An 18,691-nucleotide genomic window follows, 5' to 3' on the forward strand; every position below is an offset into this window, starting at 1 on the left:
GGCAACTTATACGGTAAATATGAAAAGTTTTGTTTGGTGTTATTAGTGTTACACAATATTTAAATATGTAATTATATCTTTTAACGTCACACGTGTGACAGAGATAGGTAATATTATTTGTCAATATACTTATTCCTATTTAATTAGATAAGAGATTGTTTACAATAGAATAGACATCAAAGTATTTGTTTTATAAAATATTAACATTTACAAATAAATTATGCTTTTAGTCATAAAGACATTTAAGATATGATAGATTTGACAATTGATATACTAGTCTTACCGACCAGAAGTGAAAATGACTTAAAAAAAAAGATAGTAATATTTATCTGACTTCATAATAACAAAGCATATTTTCTGTGCCTCAGAAATTTTATGTCCGAAGCACCTAAACTTCGCGCCAAAAATAAACCCAAACCGCTGTGACAGGCGAATGCGCCCACTTTTTTGTTTAATGTGTTATGGTACAAGGTATTGATACATTAGGCAAAAAGACTAGTATTCATTTAATTTATATGTCGAAAGTGTAAAAAAAAATATTAGCCGATTTCGGTAATGCCTAGTACGTTATATTTTACTTTGAAAATACCAAACAAACTCATATACATGACTGATGTTTGCTAGTCAGATAAATAAATTGAATTTTAATATAATTTATTATTGAAAAATGTAAAACAAATTGTCCAAATATATTAAAGTATTGGCAAGACAATTGGAGGCTGTTAAAATTGGTTGTTATTTTAATTAAGTTATTTTTTAAATCAAAGTTATTGATTTTTATTGTTTTTCTTTAACTTATATATTCATACGGCTTTGCTTATAAACGCTGTTAACTGCGTGTTTAGTTAAACTTGTATTCTCTAATTCTGACATTTTGATTTGATTTGACATTCGAAAGAAAGGGTATTGTTTAACTAATTCCCCTAAACAATTGTTATAGGTAAGCAATAATTTAAATTTATCTAAGATTTAAATGGACTTTGAGATACAGCGTTTGTATTTGGTACTTCAAGTAGTGAAATTTTCAAAAATTTTAAAAACTAAGGAAATATTAATTTTACTGCTACCAGAACTTATCTGGTTAGCTTAGATTGTTTATTTACTACTTTGCTTTGCCTTTAACAATGCCAACACTATATTTAAAAAAACTCAAGATCATTTTAATTGAAATTGAATCTTCAGGTGTTGAATTAAAGATTATTTCATGTCCTTTGGTGAAAAAGTAAAATTCAAAAAGTACGCTTGAGGAAATGGTTAGGAGCTAACTTCACCGTGCTACTGGACACACATGTAGCAAATTTTCATTCAACGCAAGCAAGTTTCCTCTCGATGATTTCCTTCACCACCGAGCACGAGATAAATTATAAATAGGTAAAAATTAAACTTGAGAATTCAGTGGTGCTAGTGCGGACTTAAACTCGCCAATTTGGCATTTTTTGATACTATTTCAATTTTCGTATTTGATTTTGAAAGATTATGTTCATCCCTCAGTCCATTTATATCTTATACTAGAGTGAATAAATGTAAGGAAAAAAACATTGTCGCTTCTATAAGAATTTTATCATTTTTAAATTATAGTAGTTCAAAGGATAGATATGTTATTTATATAGCGATATTATAAAGTCTAAAATATAATTCAGTCAATTTTTTTCGTACAAAGTACTCGATAGTAACATTATAAGTTATTTAAAAAAATCTCTATCGTAATTCTGTGATTAAGGGAAAGTTTAATTTAAGGTAATCTTTAAAAATCGATGTCGACACAACTAATGACGCCTAATTATAATATTGGCATATAAGAATAACTATTTGTTTTTAAACTTGATTAATAAAAATTTGTATTTTTTAACTTGCCATGTTATTAGAAATAATTGTGCATACAGTTACCATAAAGCTTAAACGCGTCCCTGAAATTGCGCAGAACAGTATTTGAAGATCCCCAGGAAGAGAAACCAACAATGGGAGGAAAATTAAGGTGCTAGTGTTCTTTCGCCATTAATTAAAAAAAAAATAAAGAAGGATAATTTCCATTTAGTGTTTTATAATTAATATATACTTTAAATGAATATGATACGAGGTCGGTTTTAATAGAACAATTAACATATTAGCAATCGTTGAAGAACACTTATCCATCCTTGTTTTAACTTCTGACACACCTACATAAGGATTTTCACCGAGCTCGTTTTAATACTTTAAAAGACAAAATATATACTGTAATACCAAGGTTCTTGGAACGCCGAAGATGCGATACATCTTATATTAAATGACGCTATAATTTATTCTGTATGATTGAATTTTACACATATTTCAAACTAATTAAAAATAAATAAAATAATCTCAAGGCGCATTTAGGTTTTATCTGGACTGTATGTGTTGCCAATTATAAACTAACCGCCTTACTTATAAACGTTGCTTTGGGGGTATTTAGTTAATCATTGACGTAACTTTTGACATAAGACAACAATCCCAAAGCAACATCTATAAGTAAATCCGTATTAGTTTGAAACGGACGAATGTTCAAGTGTTGACAATGACGTCGAAAGGAGTACAACACTGATTCGTCCGTAGGTGACGCGTGAGTTCGTTAAGTTCTAACAAAAAAAAACCGTTTTAAATAAGAGTACTTATGTAAGTTATGTTACCGAAGTTGCCGTCTATGTTACTAATTTAAAATAGAATATTAATTATTTATTCAACGATGTATATTGTATTTTTTTTTTGTAATTTTGTTATACTCTATATATTAAATGCCACATCCTTTCCGTAGTATTTAGCTTGTTAATTAGTAAACACAAATATTGTACAAAGATTATCAATAAAGTTATTTTATTTTAATCAAATGTCTTTTCCTTTATTCTTCTTTCTTTTAATTGTATATTTTTTAAACTCGTAACGTTTTTTTTTTATTTTATTACATTATACAAGTCGATGAGAAATTCGGGATGAAATTTGATAGAACTTAAGTAATTAAAGTATGTATAACTCAACTAAAGAAAAATTGAGAAAATATTATCAAATGAAACTAGAAATATCGAAAATATAATCGAAAATTGGTCTCCCAATGATCGTTTACTATTATATAACTTAGGAAATATTCTGAATTATCGATTGGTTGATATTAAAATTGGGGAACACTTATATCAATAATAGTAATTATTAAATTATTTTGTGTATATGTATATATTAATAACATAAATAGAAGATATTGTGGTTCCGCTTCCGGCAGAGTCGAATAAAGCCGCCCATGTCAACCTGCAGGAGCTAATGGGATTTATGTCGAGCACATGAAGCACATCCGTCAAACGCGCAAGGCATGAATGTATAGAGTAAATGAAATCAGATAATAAAACAAATCATACAACTTGATCCGCATTTATTACAATACACTTTAACATAATAATCGCAATAATTACAAAGGAAAATAAATCGTCGCTTTATTAAATAAATTTAATTTTAGTCTCGTAACGAGAGCGCGCAGCGTCGCGCGGACTAGGGGCGGGGTTTGGTGTAATTTAAGCTACACAAGAAACGATTGCCTCATCTTAACTATAATTAAATAATATTTCATATTCGCTTCCAATTATATTTTTCAAATATCGAATAATTTCTAATCATCGCAAGCTCAGGTGACACTTTTTGCCTTTTTAAATATAACTTTACGAACACAGATAATCAAATATTTTTACGTTGTTGGCTCTTTTGGTTTATCTGTACTTTTTTTTAATGAATAGATAATTTAACATTAGCTACTATAATGTTTCTATAAAAGAAATACATTCTCAAATATTAAAACTGATATCGAAGCTTGCGACAACTAAACTAATTTAAATGAGTTCATTATTTTACATATAATGTAGTTTTAATTCGGCCTTTGACGAAAAGTCCACTGGCAGTTAAAATAATGAAAATACAAAAAATAAATACTTCATCAAGAATGTACTGAATGAGTTTTTTTCTCTTCTGTTCCTGTCATTTTTTATTTAGTCAATATTGTGTTTGATATATTTTTATTTTATATTTGGAGTCAGTTTTTCATAAAATAAAAAAATAAAAATTAAATTATAAAGAATTAAATGATATTTTAATTTTATATTTTAATCTAAAACATGACAAAACTCATTGAAACATTCTGTTATATTACTATGATTTATAAATAACCGATATAATGAAAGATGAAAAAAAACATAGACAATTATCTGTTTACTTAATTATTACATCTTACCATAGAGAAAATTCAAATTGTATCGATGATATTTTCAAAACATTTTTTTCATAAATATATCACTAAAAATTAAGAAAATAACAAATATTAGCATATATGTAAAACAAACCTATAATAGACAAATTTACTCTATGGTAAGGTATTATTCTATATTCGTAGCAATAGAAAATCTGAAATAAAATATTAATTACATATTTGGTAAAAATTGCGTGTACAAACTAATATACGAAACAGAAGAAAGCCGTAAATATACATTGTGCTATTTATTAAGAGAACTTATATATAAAATTCTATTAAACGTCTATAAAATAAAACTGCGCTTAAATATGTCGTCACTTATCAATATAATACACGATATTTACATTGATTTGTTTTTCAACCATCTCATAATCGAATAGGAATTGGGGTAGATTCACACTACACTGACATGTGTGAGAGACAGCGTAGTATGCACTATTTTATACAAAACTAGGGGTTGGTCGTCAGCTGTTGGCATAAAAAATAGCATATGTCCATCTTTGGAACTCTAACTTCACACAAAATTTCATCAAATTCGGCTCAGTGTTTTGACCGTGAAAGTGCAAGACGCATTTATAATATTAGTGTAGATTTATAACTAATTTGTACACACTGACGATAAGACAAGACAAGTCAATCTAGTGTGAATCTGCCATTATTTGCCACGGTCGGAGTCTAATTATTATCAACGGCAATCGAAGATCGAAGATCGAAGATAACATGTCGCAGCAATCGTTACTGTACAAATATAAAACATATTTATTTACATAAGGCGTGCTTTCAAAATCCTGTATGAAATTGTTAAACACTATCTCTAAAATATAGTGTATCTCTCGTGTGAATCGCGAATATTATAAACCTGTCAAATTATAAAGAAAAAACTACACTATAAATGTACTAACGATACGACCTGCCAGCGAGATGAGTAGGGTCAGCAGCAAAGATACTTCTGAGAGTTTTTAAGTAATAATAATTAAAATTACTAAGTAGATTTTTTCGCATTCTCCTTCGATCTTCGATTGGCGAATCATAATTAGTTTAAAGTTCGATAAATTGACGTAAAGATTTACACATCTCGATACATTCTATAGATACATAATGACAATATTGTAAAGAAAAGTATCGATTTTCACAATTCTATAAAGCTATTTTTTTTCTAAGTAGAATATATTCCGAACCGGTTTAATTAAACTTGTGAAATAAAGAATCAAAAAAAAAACTTGACAGTTCCTATTACTTGATTTAAGTTCGTTTTTATATAGTCACATAACGTGATTAATGAGTACATTTAAAATTTCCATTATTGTCTTTAAGTAATTGCAAATTTAATAATATAGATTAACGATTTCACTTCAACATTTACACACTTGTCATTGAATAAAATTTTAAAGTTAAAGCAATCGTTATTGTCTTCACCATTAAATCTAGATAAACAAACTGTGGCGTCACCGACCGCGGCTACGAAACCAAGCAGATACACCTACAACTATCGTACACTCTAAAACGACCTTTATTACCGTCGTGTAAAGCGCATAATACACAATTCCGATAAATATACACAATTGTACCTAAAAATCTCGCTTCGATAATAATTATTCGCAAACCTTAAATATAATATTTACACAATTCATGACTCGAACGTACTTTTTGGTGTTACTACTGCGCTAGATCTATTTCGAGTTTAACGTATATGCAACTCATTTATACAATATTCTCAATATCTATTTTAGCATCTGTTAATATTATTGTTTAAGTTTGAATAGAGAATTGTAAACAAATGAAAAACGTGATGAAATCAACAAAGACAATAATACCATACCGCCATTTGCCATACGAATGTCTGTCTATGATTTAAAAATACACTGCCATTTTTAAATAAATATGTCTGGGAAACGACATATTTGAGTAGAAATGACGTATTTATGTAATTGGATTATTAAAGGGAGTGGTATACTAAATTTGTCGTTCATATTAATAATTGTCAAGTTATAACAATGATTATAAATTAATATAATAAATAATTAGTCTCTTTTCCTGTCGTAAATATGTAAATACTCTCTAAGAAGAATTAATTAAATATATATTTTTATAATTCTCTATTCGAAACTTAATCATAAAAAAATTTAAATATATCATTTTGTACAATATCTCATCGCTGCAACGAATCACTCACCCAGCCTGCGTGAAGTTTAAGAACAAAAATAAAAAAAGGGTTGATTACCCGGCATATAAAAAGATAAATTTGGAAAGTCTATTGTACAATAACAAGTGTACGTAACTTGAGGGCGAAACAGTTACAAACATGTAGTCTAATAACATCGTACGGGTCTGTATAGTCGCGGCGCGGTGGAGGCGGCGGGCGGGGGCGGGGGGGCGAGGGGCGGCTCCGCTAGTCGGCGGGGCGCGGCGGGGGCGCGCGCGGCGGCAGGGGGGACGCCGGCACGCTCCAACTCTCGCTGGTGGCCCACCTACACACCACGTTATAACGATCATATAATACCTTTTTTTATTCGAATATGGTCGTCTTGGGATATAATCTTGAAAAAGTTGGAAATGATAATTATAAAAATGTAATTTACTACTATTGTTTAAGAGGTATATGCAGAATATAGTCTTTCGAGACATCTGTACCGCCAACGGGATCCAAGTTACATTTTTTTATGATATAGGTAGGCGGACGGGCAAATGTGCCATCTGATGGTAAGTCTCCCGAGGCGGCACGCAAGGCGGCCAGGGACAGAGGGACTCACTTGTGGTGCGCGACGGCGGCGTGCAGGGGCTCGCGGCGCGCTGCAACGTGATGCCACTTGACGTACCCGCTGAGGCGGCGCTTCACCAGCCCCGCGAGCGAGTGCAGCCAGCCTACGTCAGCGACCGCTATAGGCGCCGTCCCGCGCACCCGCACGCACGCCCGCTGCCCACTCTCTACTGGGGACCTCTTTGGTTCTTTTCCATTTTTGCTATGCTCTTTCCCGTGTCTACGTTTTTTTCTTTTAAATGTCGAAATATTTATGTTTTAAAAAGAAATCTTTAAATATATTTCCTTTAAAGTGCGTTTTTTGTTCGGAAAGATTAATCTTATTATTATGTTGAATAAATAAGAGAGCGATTTGAAAGAGCTTTGCGGTGACTCCGAGTATAAAGTGAGTTTTTTTATATATATATGACAGCACTTATGGACTCGCACTTGCTTTTAGATATTATTTGTAATCTGAACAGCACTTTAATTACAAATCGAACCAAAGAGCTCCCGGTGCCGTACCAAATGCCTGGCTACTGTTACTGAGCGATGAGCGAAGCCGTGATCCGGGTCATGAAATGATGGCAACATTTACCCACACCACGCTATTACACTTGGGTCTTTAGGACATTACAATTTTCGACCCGTTCGTTTACACTTGAGCCAATATACCAACGTAAGTAAAAAAAAACTAGGGATTTGAAGACTCTACCATACATTTAATTAAATAAAAAAATAATTCAAATATTACCTAACAAGAACTTGATTTATGTAATGAATGAAACGTAAACAAACGGATCGAGCGATTTCTAAACGTCCACATAGTGAGATAGAGTAAGCGTAACCCGAAGCATCCCTTGCTGTACAGTAGCGGGCGTTATTAGCTAGGTGTTAAGGTCGTGTTTAGTGTGGCGAGGCATGTGATAGAGCAGATGGCAGGCGATGTGGGGCGTGACAGCGGCAAAGCACAGGAGATGAGGACACGAGTATTTGAATCTTACATCGAAATACTTTCTTGCTTGTTCCGATCACACGAGGAGTAAAGGTACGCAAACCTTACATTCACATATTCCAATACGCAAACACAATCAGACAGGTCTTGATCGATATACTACTTATAATCGACTTTCAAATTTCGAATAACAACTTCGCCGACATTCACACGCCATTCTTTTCACGAGTCCAAAATTAATACCACAGATTATGTAAAATATATTACTCGACTTTACTCCTCCTGCGATTGGAATGGCCTACATTATACAACAAGTAGAACAATACTTGTGACATTTATAAATTCAAATACTCGTGCACAACAAAAATACAACAATTTACACAGATATTTTGAAAATACATAGTCCTCAGATAGCAGAAACGGTTCGAATCGCTGTAAGGGAACGGCAACGTGCGATGCGGGTGAGCAAATGTTGCCGGTCCGTCACGACGTTCGGGAGATCGTGGACAAGAACGATACATTTATTTAGCAATAAGTATCTTAAGCGGTGTTAGTTAGCTTACAGTACTAGCCTCTTGTACTAAATATTTACCGAACATTACATTACGTAGATATAATTATTAAATATTCCAATTCCACATTATTTATCGACGAACGTTCGACATTTTTTGGTATTTTATATATTTCAAATATAGGATAGGCTAGAAAATGGCTACCTAATGGTAAATGGTAAGAAATATTACCAATCCCTTACATTAGTACTACACTAACAATCTTAGGAACTAAGATGTTATGTCCCTTGCGGCCGCAGTTACACTGGCTCACTTAACCTTAAACAGAAACACAACAATACCGAGTATTATTGTTTGGCGGTAGAATATGTGATGAGTGGCAGTAGCTACCCAGATGGGATTGCAGAAAAAGCCCGACCAATGAGTAAATTGTTGAATATATGGTCATCAGAGAGCGGACGTGTCGAAATCACGTCACCAACTTGTCGAGCATTCCTCGAAAACTATCGTTAGCGAAACCGGAATATTTAATAACAGTATCAGGAAAACTAACGGTTTATTTAGTAATAAAACATAAATAGCTTTTTTATATAAGAATCTCTTAGCAGTCCGCCAACCTCGGTGTGTACGTTTGAATTATTATTAATATAAGTTTCAGCCATATTGTAATTGTTTAATATGGCGTAAGCGTAACCGCGAAGCACTAAGCGATCATTTCATCTGTATCCTAGCCCTATTAACATAAACACAATGATAGGATACCGTGAAACGGACATATGTGAAGATGGTAATGGCGAATTGATTGTATGGGGACTAGTTCGTATATCTATGTACACTTATAGTATATGGTATGTCTGAAATAATACACTCGAAGTGATCGGAGATAACTGCGGATGTGTGATAAATACAAAAATAATAACAACAGAGTATTTGTATTAAAATAAAAATAAAATATTTGAATTAAAAATTCCGACGTATATATATCTTTTAAAGCCAATTGTGCAATTAAACCAATATTCAAACAAGACCCACAACAATTATGAACAAATTTTGAATAGATTTCTGAGTGTACATATATTTTAGGTACATACAATCATTTCCCATAAACAAAATGGCGTAGAGTGGCAAGCGCAGCATTTTGTTACACCAATTAGTTACACGTCTCTTATAGGCTGGCTGCCCTCCGAAAAAATATACATAAAACATGTAAAAGAACATAGAAACAAATTAAAAATATATAATTTGTCCGATTGCAAGACACTAGTGAGACATCGTTATTAACCAATCAACAAGCCAAAATAACGTTATTTTTCTAATGATGCTGAAATTATTGTACTCGATCGATCAAACGCGTGATAAGTAGAATGAATTCAATTTCTGTCACGTAGTTTAATTCAGGGAATGCTACTGTTGACTCAGCATCACTTTCACTAAAATAACGTTACTTTTAGCTGAGAACTCTTGAACAATTACAAAACGGATCGTGTGCGTTTCAGTATCCGTGAAACTTTAAATTTAAAACGTTACGTATACAAACGTTGCTTTCAAAATCGAACTTGAAATTTTACCAAAATCATTTAAAAAAAAAAAGGATAAGTATGATATGAAGTAATCAAATTATTATAAAGGTAATGTTATTTTTAGAAAAAAATGTGGTTTACTAAGTTATGTTTTTGTTTAACGAATATGATCAACATGTATAGATCGAAGGCGCGTCCCTCCAACGTTCAATTATCGGCGAAGTAATAAAATGAACTAAACACAAATAATCTAATTTGTATTTTTTTTGCTGTCCATACTCTTAGTTCCTTCACGCACACGAAGACGTCTCGTGAGCACGAGCGTCACTCAGTCATACTAATGCACGCCATTTATTTAACGTGGAGGAGCGCGCCTGCGTGAGTGAATAGATCTTTGTCTTGTGTGTTATTCTAATATTATTATTTATACTAGAGATAAGAAATATTAATGACAATACGCGATACTTGAACACTTCTAAAAATAAAAATGTATTTTATATATGAAGTACTTCTGTTGATATGAATTTTAATAAAAATCATTCCATCATTCGGCAAGAACTAAGGACATTTATTTAACATTAAATGTTAATTTTAATGAAACTACTGTAGTAAACCCTTTATTGGACATGCTTAATGGAGTTTTAATATATATTTTTTGCTAAACCATTATGATATAGAAAGCGTAAATATAATATATTACTTTTATTGGTGACGTAGCTCCGCACGGCTGGATAAACAAACACGTATATTGAGTGTTAGTGCTCACTGTACTCGTCCATTTGAATTCTAACGTTCATTAATGTTTTAGAACACTTGGATTATATATATATATATATATATGGATATTATGTACTCAGAAATAACACATGTATCTGTGTCTGTATATAGTATATAATAGCAATCTATCGGAGCGTCTGTATAAGTTTAAGAATAGGATAATGTATGTGACGTGTAACTCTCTAGTGTCTGAACAGAGCAGGGGACAAGTCATCGTAACTAACTCGTTATATGTAGATCACCAGTGTACATAGGAGCGTATATTTCATAAGGTGTGCTACTCCACTGCTGAAGTGGCAGTCCCTGTCGGCGCGGCACTCACCCTGGTCGTCGTGCAGCAGCTTGGAGGGCGCGGCGGGCGGCGCGTCGGCGCGGTACCCGTTGCGCAGCTCCGCGCGCGTCAGGCTCTGGCTGCGCCCCTCCGACAGCCTGCCACACGCCGGCTTATGAGCACTACTGTCACAGTGTCACAGCTCCGTCACCGCGTGACCTCTCCTGGCGTTACTATGCGTGCCTGAACCGTCTTACAGAACCAACTTCGGGGCGGTCCATCAAATCGGCGGTATTTTACGCATATTATAAATCACTACTCTTCACAACTATTTTCTAAGTTAAAATAGTCGTGTGTATGAGGTATTTTAAGTATAAGAGGATACTGTTGAGGTACTCACCTATCATTGCTCAGCAGTAAAGGTGAGGGCGGGAGTAACCGGTCGTGGAGCGGCGGCGGCTCGAGTTCCATGGTACCGTTAGCTGGAAAATCAATTTCAGGATTAACACGTTTATTACTCTTATATTTGTTCCTCTTCAAAATAAAGAGAATTAAAAATAAGAGAAAATCTAAGGTTTGTTTATTGTTAAAACCCCCACCCCCTGCCAATGTTTCTTATCAACCGTTTTTTCTTTAAATATATACATTAACATTTACAAATGATCTATCAATACACGCCTTAAATTATTTATTACACGTGAGTAGTAACCATTTTGTAGATATATATACACACAGCAAGTGCTTATAACATTCATAAAATGTTTCTGATGCTTATTCGAGTGGTAATATATGACGGTGGTACCTTCATGCGTAAGCAGATGTCTGGTCCTCGGAGGCGGTTCGGGCGAACGACCCGTGCTGTGCTCGCGACTGAGGCTGGAGACACATTAATTGATTCCATTCATTCAAAAAATTAAAAAAAAAAACTTTTTTTTAGGGTAGATGCATCATACTTGATTATTAATTATCAAAAGATCGAATATTTTACACAATGTTCGGAATATTGTGGAAATAATTAAGTAAATAGCATTGCTAAAATCATACCATAAAGTATCCTGTACCCATATGCAGTTCAATTAAATATGTACAATATGCTCTACGACTAACGACACTAACTCTAACGCAAAACATGTGCTCTAAACGGAATTCATAGCACATGTTTGCCTCTAATGATCTTTAATAATCATCACTCGTTAGAAGAGCCCGCATATTGTTTCAGCTGTAAAATAATATACGAAAATAAATATCACTCACCTCCGATGTCTCGGCGTCGAATGCAAGTCCACTCTGGACTTCCGTTGTTGACTTTGGTGATAGAATCTTTGTAATACTATAGGGCTCGTGTTTCCCGAACTCTGTAGGAAAAATATTACGGATAAAATGTATTTAAAATTATTCTTAAATTGAATGGTCATTATATAGTATTAAACCTTCTCTCTCAGTAAAATATCTCGAAAATAATAGCTTATAATTAATCTCTATTTAAAGAAAAACATACAAAGCCTAAGCACTTCTAACGATAACTCATTTGTCGAATTATAATAGGTAGTTTAGTAGGTTTGCGTCAACGGATGACCATACATACATACATATATAATCCTAACCTCCCTTCGGCATCGCCATAAAGGGTACCTAAGAAGGTTTATAGTCCAATTCAAATGGCAACCGAGACCCAGAGAATTTAACCGAAGGTCACAGGTCCAAATTCGCGTAAGCGACACAAATTTTTCATATGCAGTATTAGTGTGTAGGATTAATCTCGTGCTCGGTGCTGAAGCTATACAAGGAGTACGCACGGCGGGCGAGGCGCGCCAGCGGGTGTCGGCCGACACGCGGCGCGCGGGCGCGGGCGGGGGGGACGCGCACGCGTCGATCGTCCTGCGCAGCGAGACTCACATGTTTATAAATTAATAAGACCAATTCAGAACGCCTCAGTGAAAACGTTTTGTTTGGCATTTGAGTGTATCATAAAAATAATTAAATTACACTTTTACTGCTTTTACAAGCAGTTTCAAATCGTAATTTACGAAGTTAAATTTTTACATTTTAATGTATTTCACTGAGCATATAATATAATACCTGACTTGAACGTATTCAAAAAAGGTTTTTATGGCATATTTCCTATCAAGCTAGAATTCAGAAATCTATGACATCCTATAAAAATAGACTAAAATATTTTAAAATGATTAGCTTAGAACAAAGAAGAGACTTACTGGACCTTACGTTTCTATATAAACTACTTCATAATAAAATTGATTGCTCAAGCTTACTCTCTAAATTAAATTTCAGGGTGCCTTACAGATATCCTCGAAAACCTATTACGCTGTTAGTACCACCTCTCTGCAGAACTGTTTTTGCTCAAAACTCAATACTACCACGTTTGTGTAAACTATACAATGGGCTTAGTGATTTGCTCGATATCAGTACGGACTCACCTAAGACTTTCCGTAAAGTTATTACAGAAAGAATGTTACAATAGCATATAAATGTAAATATGTAAACTTATAGTACTTTGTAATGTGGTTTTTGTTATTTCTGTTCTTTACTTTTCTTTTTTTTTTTTTCTCTCCTTTCAATGTCGAAATATTGTTACTTAATGTTAATCAAGCACTTTAATATTTAATTATATAATTGTAATCGGAGCAAGAACGCTATGCATGCAGTTTTTGCTTTTGAATGGGTGTACATAATGTATCTTATTTTGTACATGATTTCATTGGTGTGTAATTTATGTAACATCCGCTAGCAAAACATAATAAATAAATAAATAAATAAATAAATAAATAAATACCTGCGTCTCGGGTATGGCGAGTGGTTCGACAGGTCGGCTTCGAGGCTCGCAGGTTGCGAACTGCTTCCACCCGGGTTCGCTGGAGTCGCCCACCAAGCCCTAACGGCCGACAAAATATATTAGATTTCTAACACGACTGCAGTGTTCGAGACGAACATAAGAATAATTAAGAGTTGAAATATACACTTGACAAAGATTCTGAAGAAATAAATTATAAAGCCTAATGTCTTAAAACAAGTTTCCTTAGTAGCGTCGCAGTGAAATATGTCACTCCTAGTTGCTAGCAATGTCTCTATCAACATCGAAATAATGAATTCCAGCTGCTCACCGCGCAGGAGTGGGCGTGGCCTGGTCGGGCGTCCAGTGCGAGGCCGTGACGTAGTTGCGCACGGGCTGCGGCGTCGGCGGCGCGTCGTACGTGCGCGGCGGCACCGACAGCGACGCGTACCACGCGCCCACCGACACCGAGTTTCGCGCCGACTTCACCACGAACGGGTGCTCCAGCAGCTTTACGTACTTCGGCCGCTGACGGTAGTTTTTCGTTAGGCTGGAATCGATATTGATTAATATAGACTTGAGAAATATAATATTAATATTTGCATAAACGATTGATTGTCTCGTGTTTTAATTTAAAATTTGTTACCAAAAAAACACTAATAAAATAAAAAAATATAATAGAAAAAAAACTTTATCAGATTTTTGGAACTTTAATAATAGCGTCCAGTCTTACCATTGGGATACAAAAGATTTGAACTCAGGAGTAAATTCTGTATCCTCTGGTAACTGTGGCGGGTCATCTGCTATTACCTAAAAGGAAAATGACTAATGTTTAAACATTTATTTAATCCACCGTAATCATATTTCATTTACAAGCAAATTTTCTATAATGAAAAAGTAACTTATTTATTAATCAATTTAGGAAATGAGCAAATGGGATTTTTGATGGTAAGAGGTCACCTTTCATAGATACCGGCACTGTTTAAAGGAATATAAATTACTTCCCGCACCATAAATGACACAAAACCAAAGATCTATTATATAATGAACCTAGTACACTGACTCACTATCTCTTTAAACTAGAAATTTTTGTTTTTATGGGTCTGTACTTCATACAGCACATGAAACTAATGCTTATAATAAATAAATAATAAATTAAATAAAAAGCATAGTGACTTTAATGCTTACCGCAATCTGAGCAAAATAATTGCTTGATTATAATTGAAAATACAGTAAAATTATCCATGTTTCTGAAGAAGAGTCAAATACTAACCCTGGTGAGCACCTCGAAGTCGTTCTGACAGTCTCTGTAGGGGAAGACCCCGGTGGCGAGCTCCACCAGCGAGATGCCGAGCGACCACACGTCCGCTCGGATGTCGTAGTCTGGCCGGCTCGGGTCCGGCGGGTCTATCCGCTCGGGCTGTGAGAAGATACAATCCAATCATATAGCTATTGTTTCGCATTTCGATCCATCAAAAATTGATTTATATTAACTTATCAATAACACTATATGTTATATTATAATTAATTATAATATAGCATATAGCTAGCTAGCTAATTGCTCCAAAGAAAAAAATGTTTGATCAAATTCACAACTTAAAGTGGCCTTACTTTAGTTTGACATGAATCAAGCTACGGTAGGAGAACTTTGATCAAGCCAAAACATATATAATTTTATTAATGTAGATCTTAAAATAAATTCTAGGCAAGCATGACGCAAAAAGCTTGGAAATCACTGAACTGTCTATATTTATATAGTACAGTGAATATCACTTATCAACTGACAGCCATGTACGCCGCGCAGCCCGCACTGCGCGTCTTCGCCTTGGAGTCCACGAGTCGCCCGCTGATACCGAAGTCGCACAGCTTGACGTTCCCGCGCTCGTCCAGCAGGATGTTGCTCGGTTTCACGTCGCGGTGGATCACACCGTGCGTGTCCTTCAGGTACGATAGCGCGTTTACCGTCTGAAATATTTATAACAAGACACATCCATTACTGGTTAAATACAAGTCTCAGATATTCATCGGTTATTGTACTTTAATTAGCAACACCTTTACAAACCCTATGATTAAAACGTAAATATTATGTAAAGGCAGAGGCGACAACTTATCAGCGGATAGGCTTATTATTGACTTGGCAAAATTCAATTTGTACTTCTTTATGCTTATACTTAATACATTTTATTACCCTTGTAACAAACTGGGTAAAAACTTATATAATATAGTCAATTAACAGGTTTTATTTAAACAATTAATTAGGTCTTACATAAGCACATGGAAATATAAAATATTATTAAATTTCCCAGAAGAAATTATAATAAAATTCTTGCAATACAGATGAAATTTAAAAAGTTGAAGTGCATACCGCCACGGTAACTTTTCCGAGTATTGCTTCAGGTATGGGCGCTCCTAGCCTCTTCAACAATTTATCAAAGCAAGATGCCATCAGCTCCATACAAATCCATACATCTGCATCGGTAACAAAACAACCAAGACACCGAACGATGTAAGGACAGTCATGTGATCTGACCACCACATCCAGATCCATTAGAATTCGTTTAGTTTCCTCTGAATTGCCGGAACGACGCATTTGCTGAAACACAAAATACATGCCATCAAAAAGCTTAAAATATAAGGAAATATTATTATTAAGGCAATTTTAAAAAAACAAATGAACTGAAGGAAATGTTTTTAAGTAAGTGATTAACTTTACACTATGATCATTTTATCTTTAGTAGTTTTGTTCCAATATGTACAATACTAAGTAATAATAATAGTCACCTTGACTGCAATAACAGCTCCCGAAGACTTGTGCAACATCTTTACTACATGACCACAGGTCCCACTGCCTAGTTCACCAAGTTGTTGAAGGTCATCTATGTGAGACCTGTACTCAATGCCATCAACATTCAGCTTCCCACTCACCTATTAGACAAAAATAAAACATACTTATTGAACTATTTCAAGTATAATGCATTAAAATGTTAATAAATTATAAAATATTTTTCATTCTAACTTTGTAAAATTGTTCATTCTAACTTTGTAAAGGTAAATTTCATAATTAATATCAAGATTATTCAAGCTCTCATTCTCAGAGCTCTCAAAGATCAAAGCTCAGATATTGAGTCAATTCTATATGAAATGTTTATTTGGGCTTCATCCCCTAGTAAGTGGAATAGGCAATAGAAAAGCTATAATTAATTTATCAAATAGTCTTGAACAAGTCTAGACTCTAGAGTTATTATTTTTTAACAAAGTTATTGTTATTTACCATTTAGACATAATATAGATACCAAATATGATTACATTTATCAAATGATTACAGCTTTGATGCTCCCAAGTTGATATTAGACTATGTAGCCATGATCTATTATAAAAACACAAGAATATTTAGTAAAAGAACTAACAACATTTATTATAACTACTATACCTTGTATACTTCTCGCATTCTATATTCCGTATCCGTAGCTTGTGGAGATCTTGGTGGGAATGGTGGTATATCTCTTGAGGAAAACATTGCTGCTGCACAATAGAAGAATAGTTACATATAATGTATAACAGAAACATCATTAATATTAATTTCTTCATAATATCATTGACTGAAACACAAATTCAAATAATATTTAGTAGTAAATCAATGTTTATTTAACAAACATTGGTGACCAACTCTCAGAAAGCCAATTATCTGAAATGAAAAGTATTCTTGACTTGTATGTAATATTAAATCTAGTGGCAGGTAATGAATGAATGAAGGATATTTCAATTTTAATTCACAAGGCTAGAAAATTGTTATTTGCTTCTATGTGACTAAATCCTTCCCAATGCAAAGTGATGACATTTGTACTGCCAGTAAAGCTGCCAAATATGATGGCAGTCTTTAGAATATATCTCAGAATGAGTGATTTGTGCTGTTCTGCAAATTTTAAGTATAACCAATGATCACAATTTATATTATAGCACATTATTAAAAGCAGGAATTCTTGGAAATACAATTTTTTATCAAAAACTTCTTAAGCTTAGCTTATAACTAGATTTTTATTTCGATATTATAAAATTGGAAAAAAGGTTCGAAATGACGAAATATTTTTTGATATGTAATAAATACAAAGAGAATGTTGTTAGAATGCAAAAAATATTGTGGGATCAAAAAACATTCGTGACAATTATACATATAATTTAAGACATTTAAATATTTTTTTTTCGTTCCTATTTATTTATTTAAATGAATAAGATAAAACTGTGTTTTTCTACAAATTGAAAAGTGAATGTTATTTAAATAACATTCTTAACAAACCATATATTTCAACTTAAAAATAAAAGTTCAACGCTAGATAAACGGATGAATATTTTAACAGATTATAGTCGTAAAATTTAACAACATCTAGTATAACCTTTTCGTAGGTGATTACTTGGTATAACTAAGCAAAACAATTTGTTTTGATTATAGATGGTTGGCACTAATAATATCAAAATTACATTAAAAGACTAATATCGATTATATTATTGTATATATATTAAATACTTACGGGGTCTAGGTCTTCGTGTATTCCCAGTCTTGGGAGCCCCAAGTGCACCTTGATTGTGGAGACCCTCTCTTCGAATACGCAATTCATTTTCGAAGCGCTCTTGCAAACCTTTTAATCTACCTTCAATATTTGACATTATTAAGACTAAAATTATTCACTAATCACATCTAAACACTTATTGCTAAACATCTATTATAATTATTTACACAAAAATTAAAGTCAAAAAGCTGCAGTCCAAAGATTTCTTTTTTCCATCAAACTCTATCAGTCTATCTTGCATTCAGTCTTTTATTATCTTCATATCTTAGGCATATCATTCAGTCAAATTTTCATTCATTCTTACAGATAAGTAATGAACTGCAAAA

General features: G+C 33.5%; 1 protein-coding gene across 5 annotated transcripts; it reads right to left on the reverse strand.

Annotated features, from left to right (window-relative positions):
- Positions 1 to 3,356: 3,356 nt before the first annotated feature.
- On the reverse strand, positions 3,357 to 18,584 carry LOC125069423 (dual specificity mitogen-activated protein kinase kinase 7-like). Of its 5 annotated transcripts, none has more exons than XM_047678926.1 (16): positions 18,327 to 18,584; positions 17,231 to 17,319; positions 16,582 to 16,725; positions 16,166 to 16,393; positions 15,586 to 15,765; positions 15,074 to 15,220; positions 14,534 to 14,610; positions 14,132 to 14,350; positions 13,804 to 13,902; positions 12,809 to 12,890; positions 12,267 to 12,367; positions 11,815 to 11,888; positions 11,413 to 11,494; positions 11,064 to 11,170; positions 6,991 to 7,165; positions 3,357 to 6,708 (listed from the first exon to the last, which is right to left on the reverse strand). In XM_047678926.1, the coding sequence occupies exons 1-16, from the start codon at positions 18,460 to 18,462 to the stop codon at positions 6,630 to 6,632; spliced, it is 2,019 nt and encodes a 672-aa protein (XP_047534882.1). In that variant the 5' UTR covers positions 18,463 to 18,584; the 3' UTR covers positions 3,357 to 6,629. The 5 variants fall into 5 exon arrangements, 4 of the variants coding, with proteins under 4 accessions (XP_047534882.1, XP_047534889.1, XP_047534873.1 ...); XM_047678933.1 differs by having other exon boundaries at positions 6,991 to 7,102; positions 17,231 to 17,322; XM_047678917.1 differs by having other exon boundaries at positions 17,231 to 17,322.
- Between the last annotated feature and the right edge of the window lie 107 nt (positions 18,585 to 18,691).

The sequence above is a fragment of the Vanessa atalanta genome, chromosome 2 (genome assembly GCF_905147765.1).
Source record: "Vanessa atalanta chromosome 2, ilVanAtal1.2, whole genome shotgun sequence".
Classification (NCBI taxonomy): Eukaryota; Metazoa; Arthropoda; class Insecta; order Lepidoptera; family Nymphalidae; genus Vanessa; species Vanessa atalanta.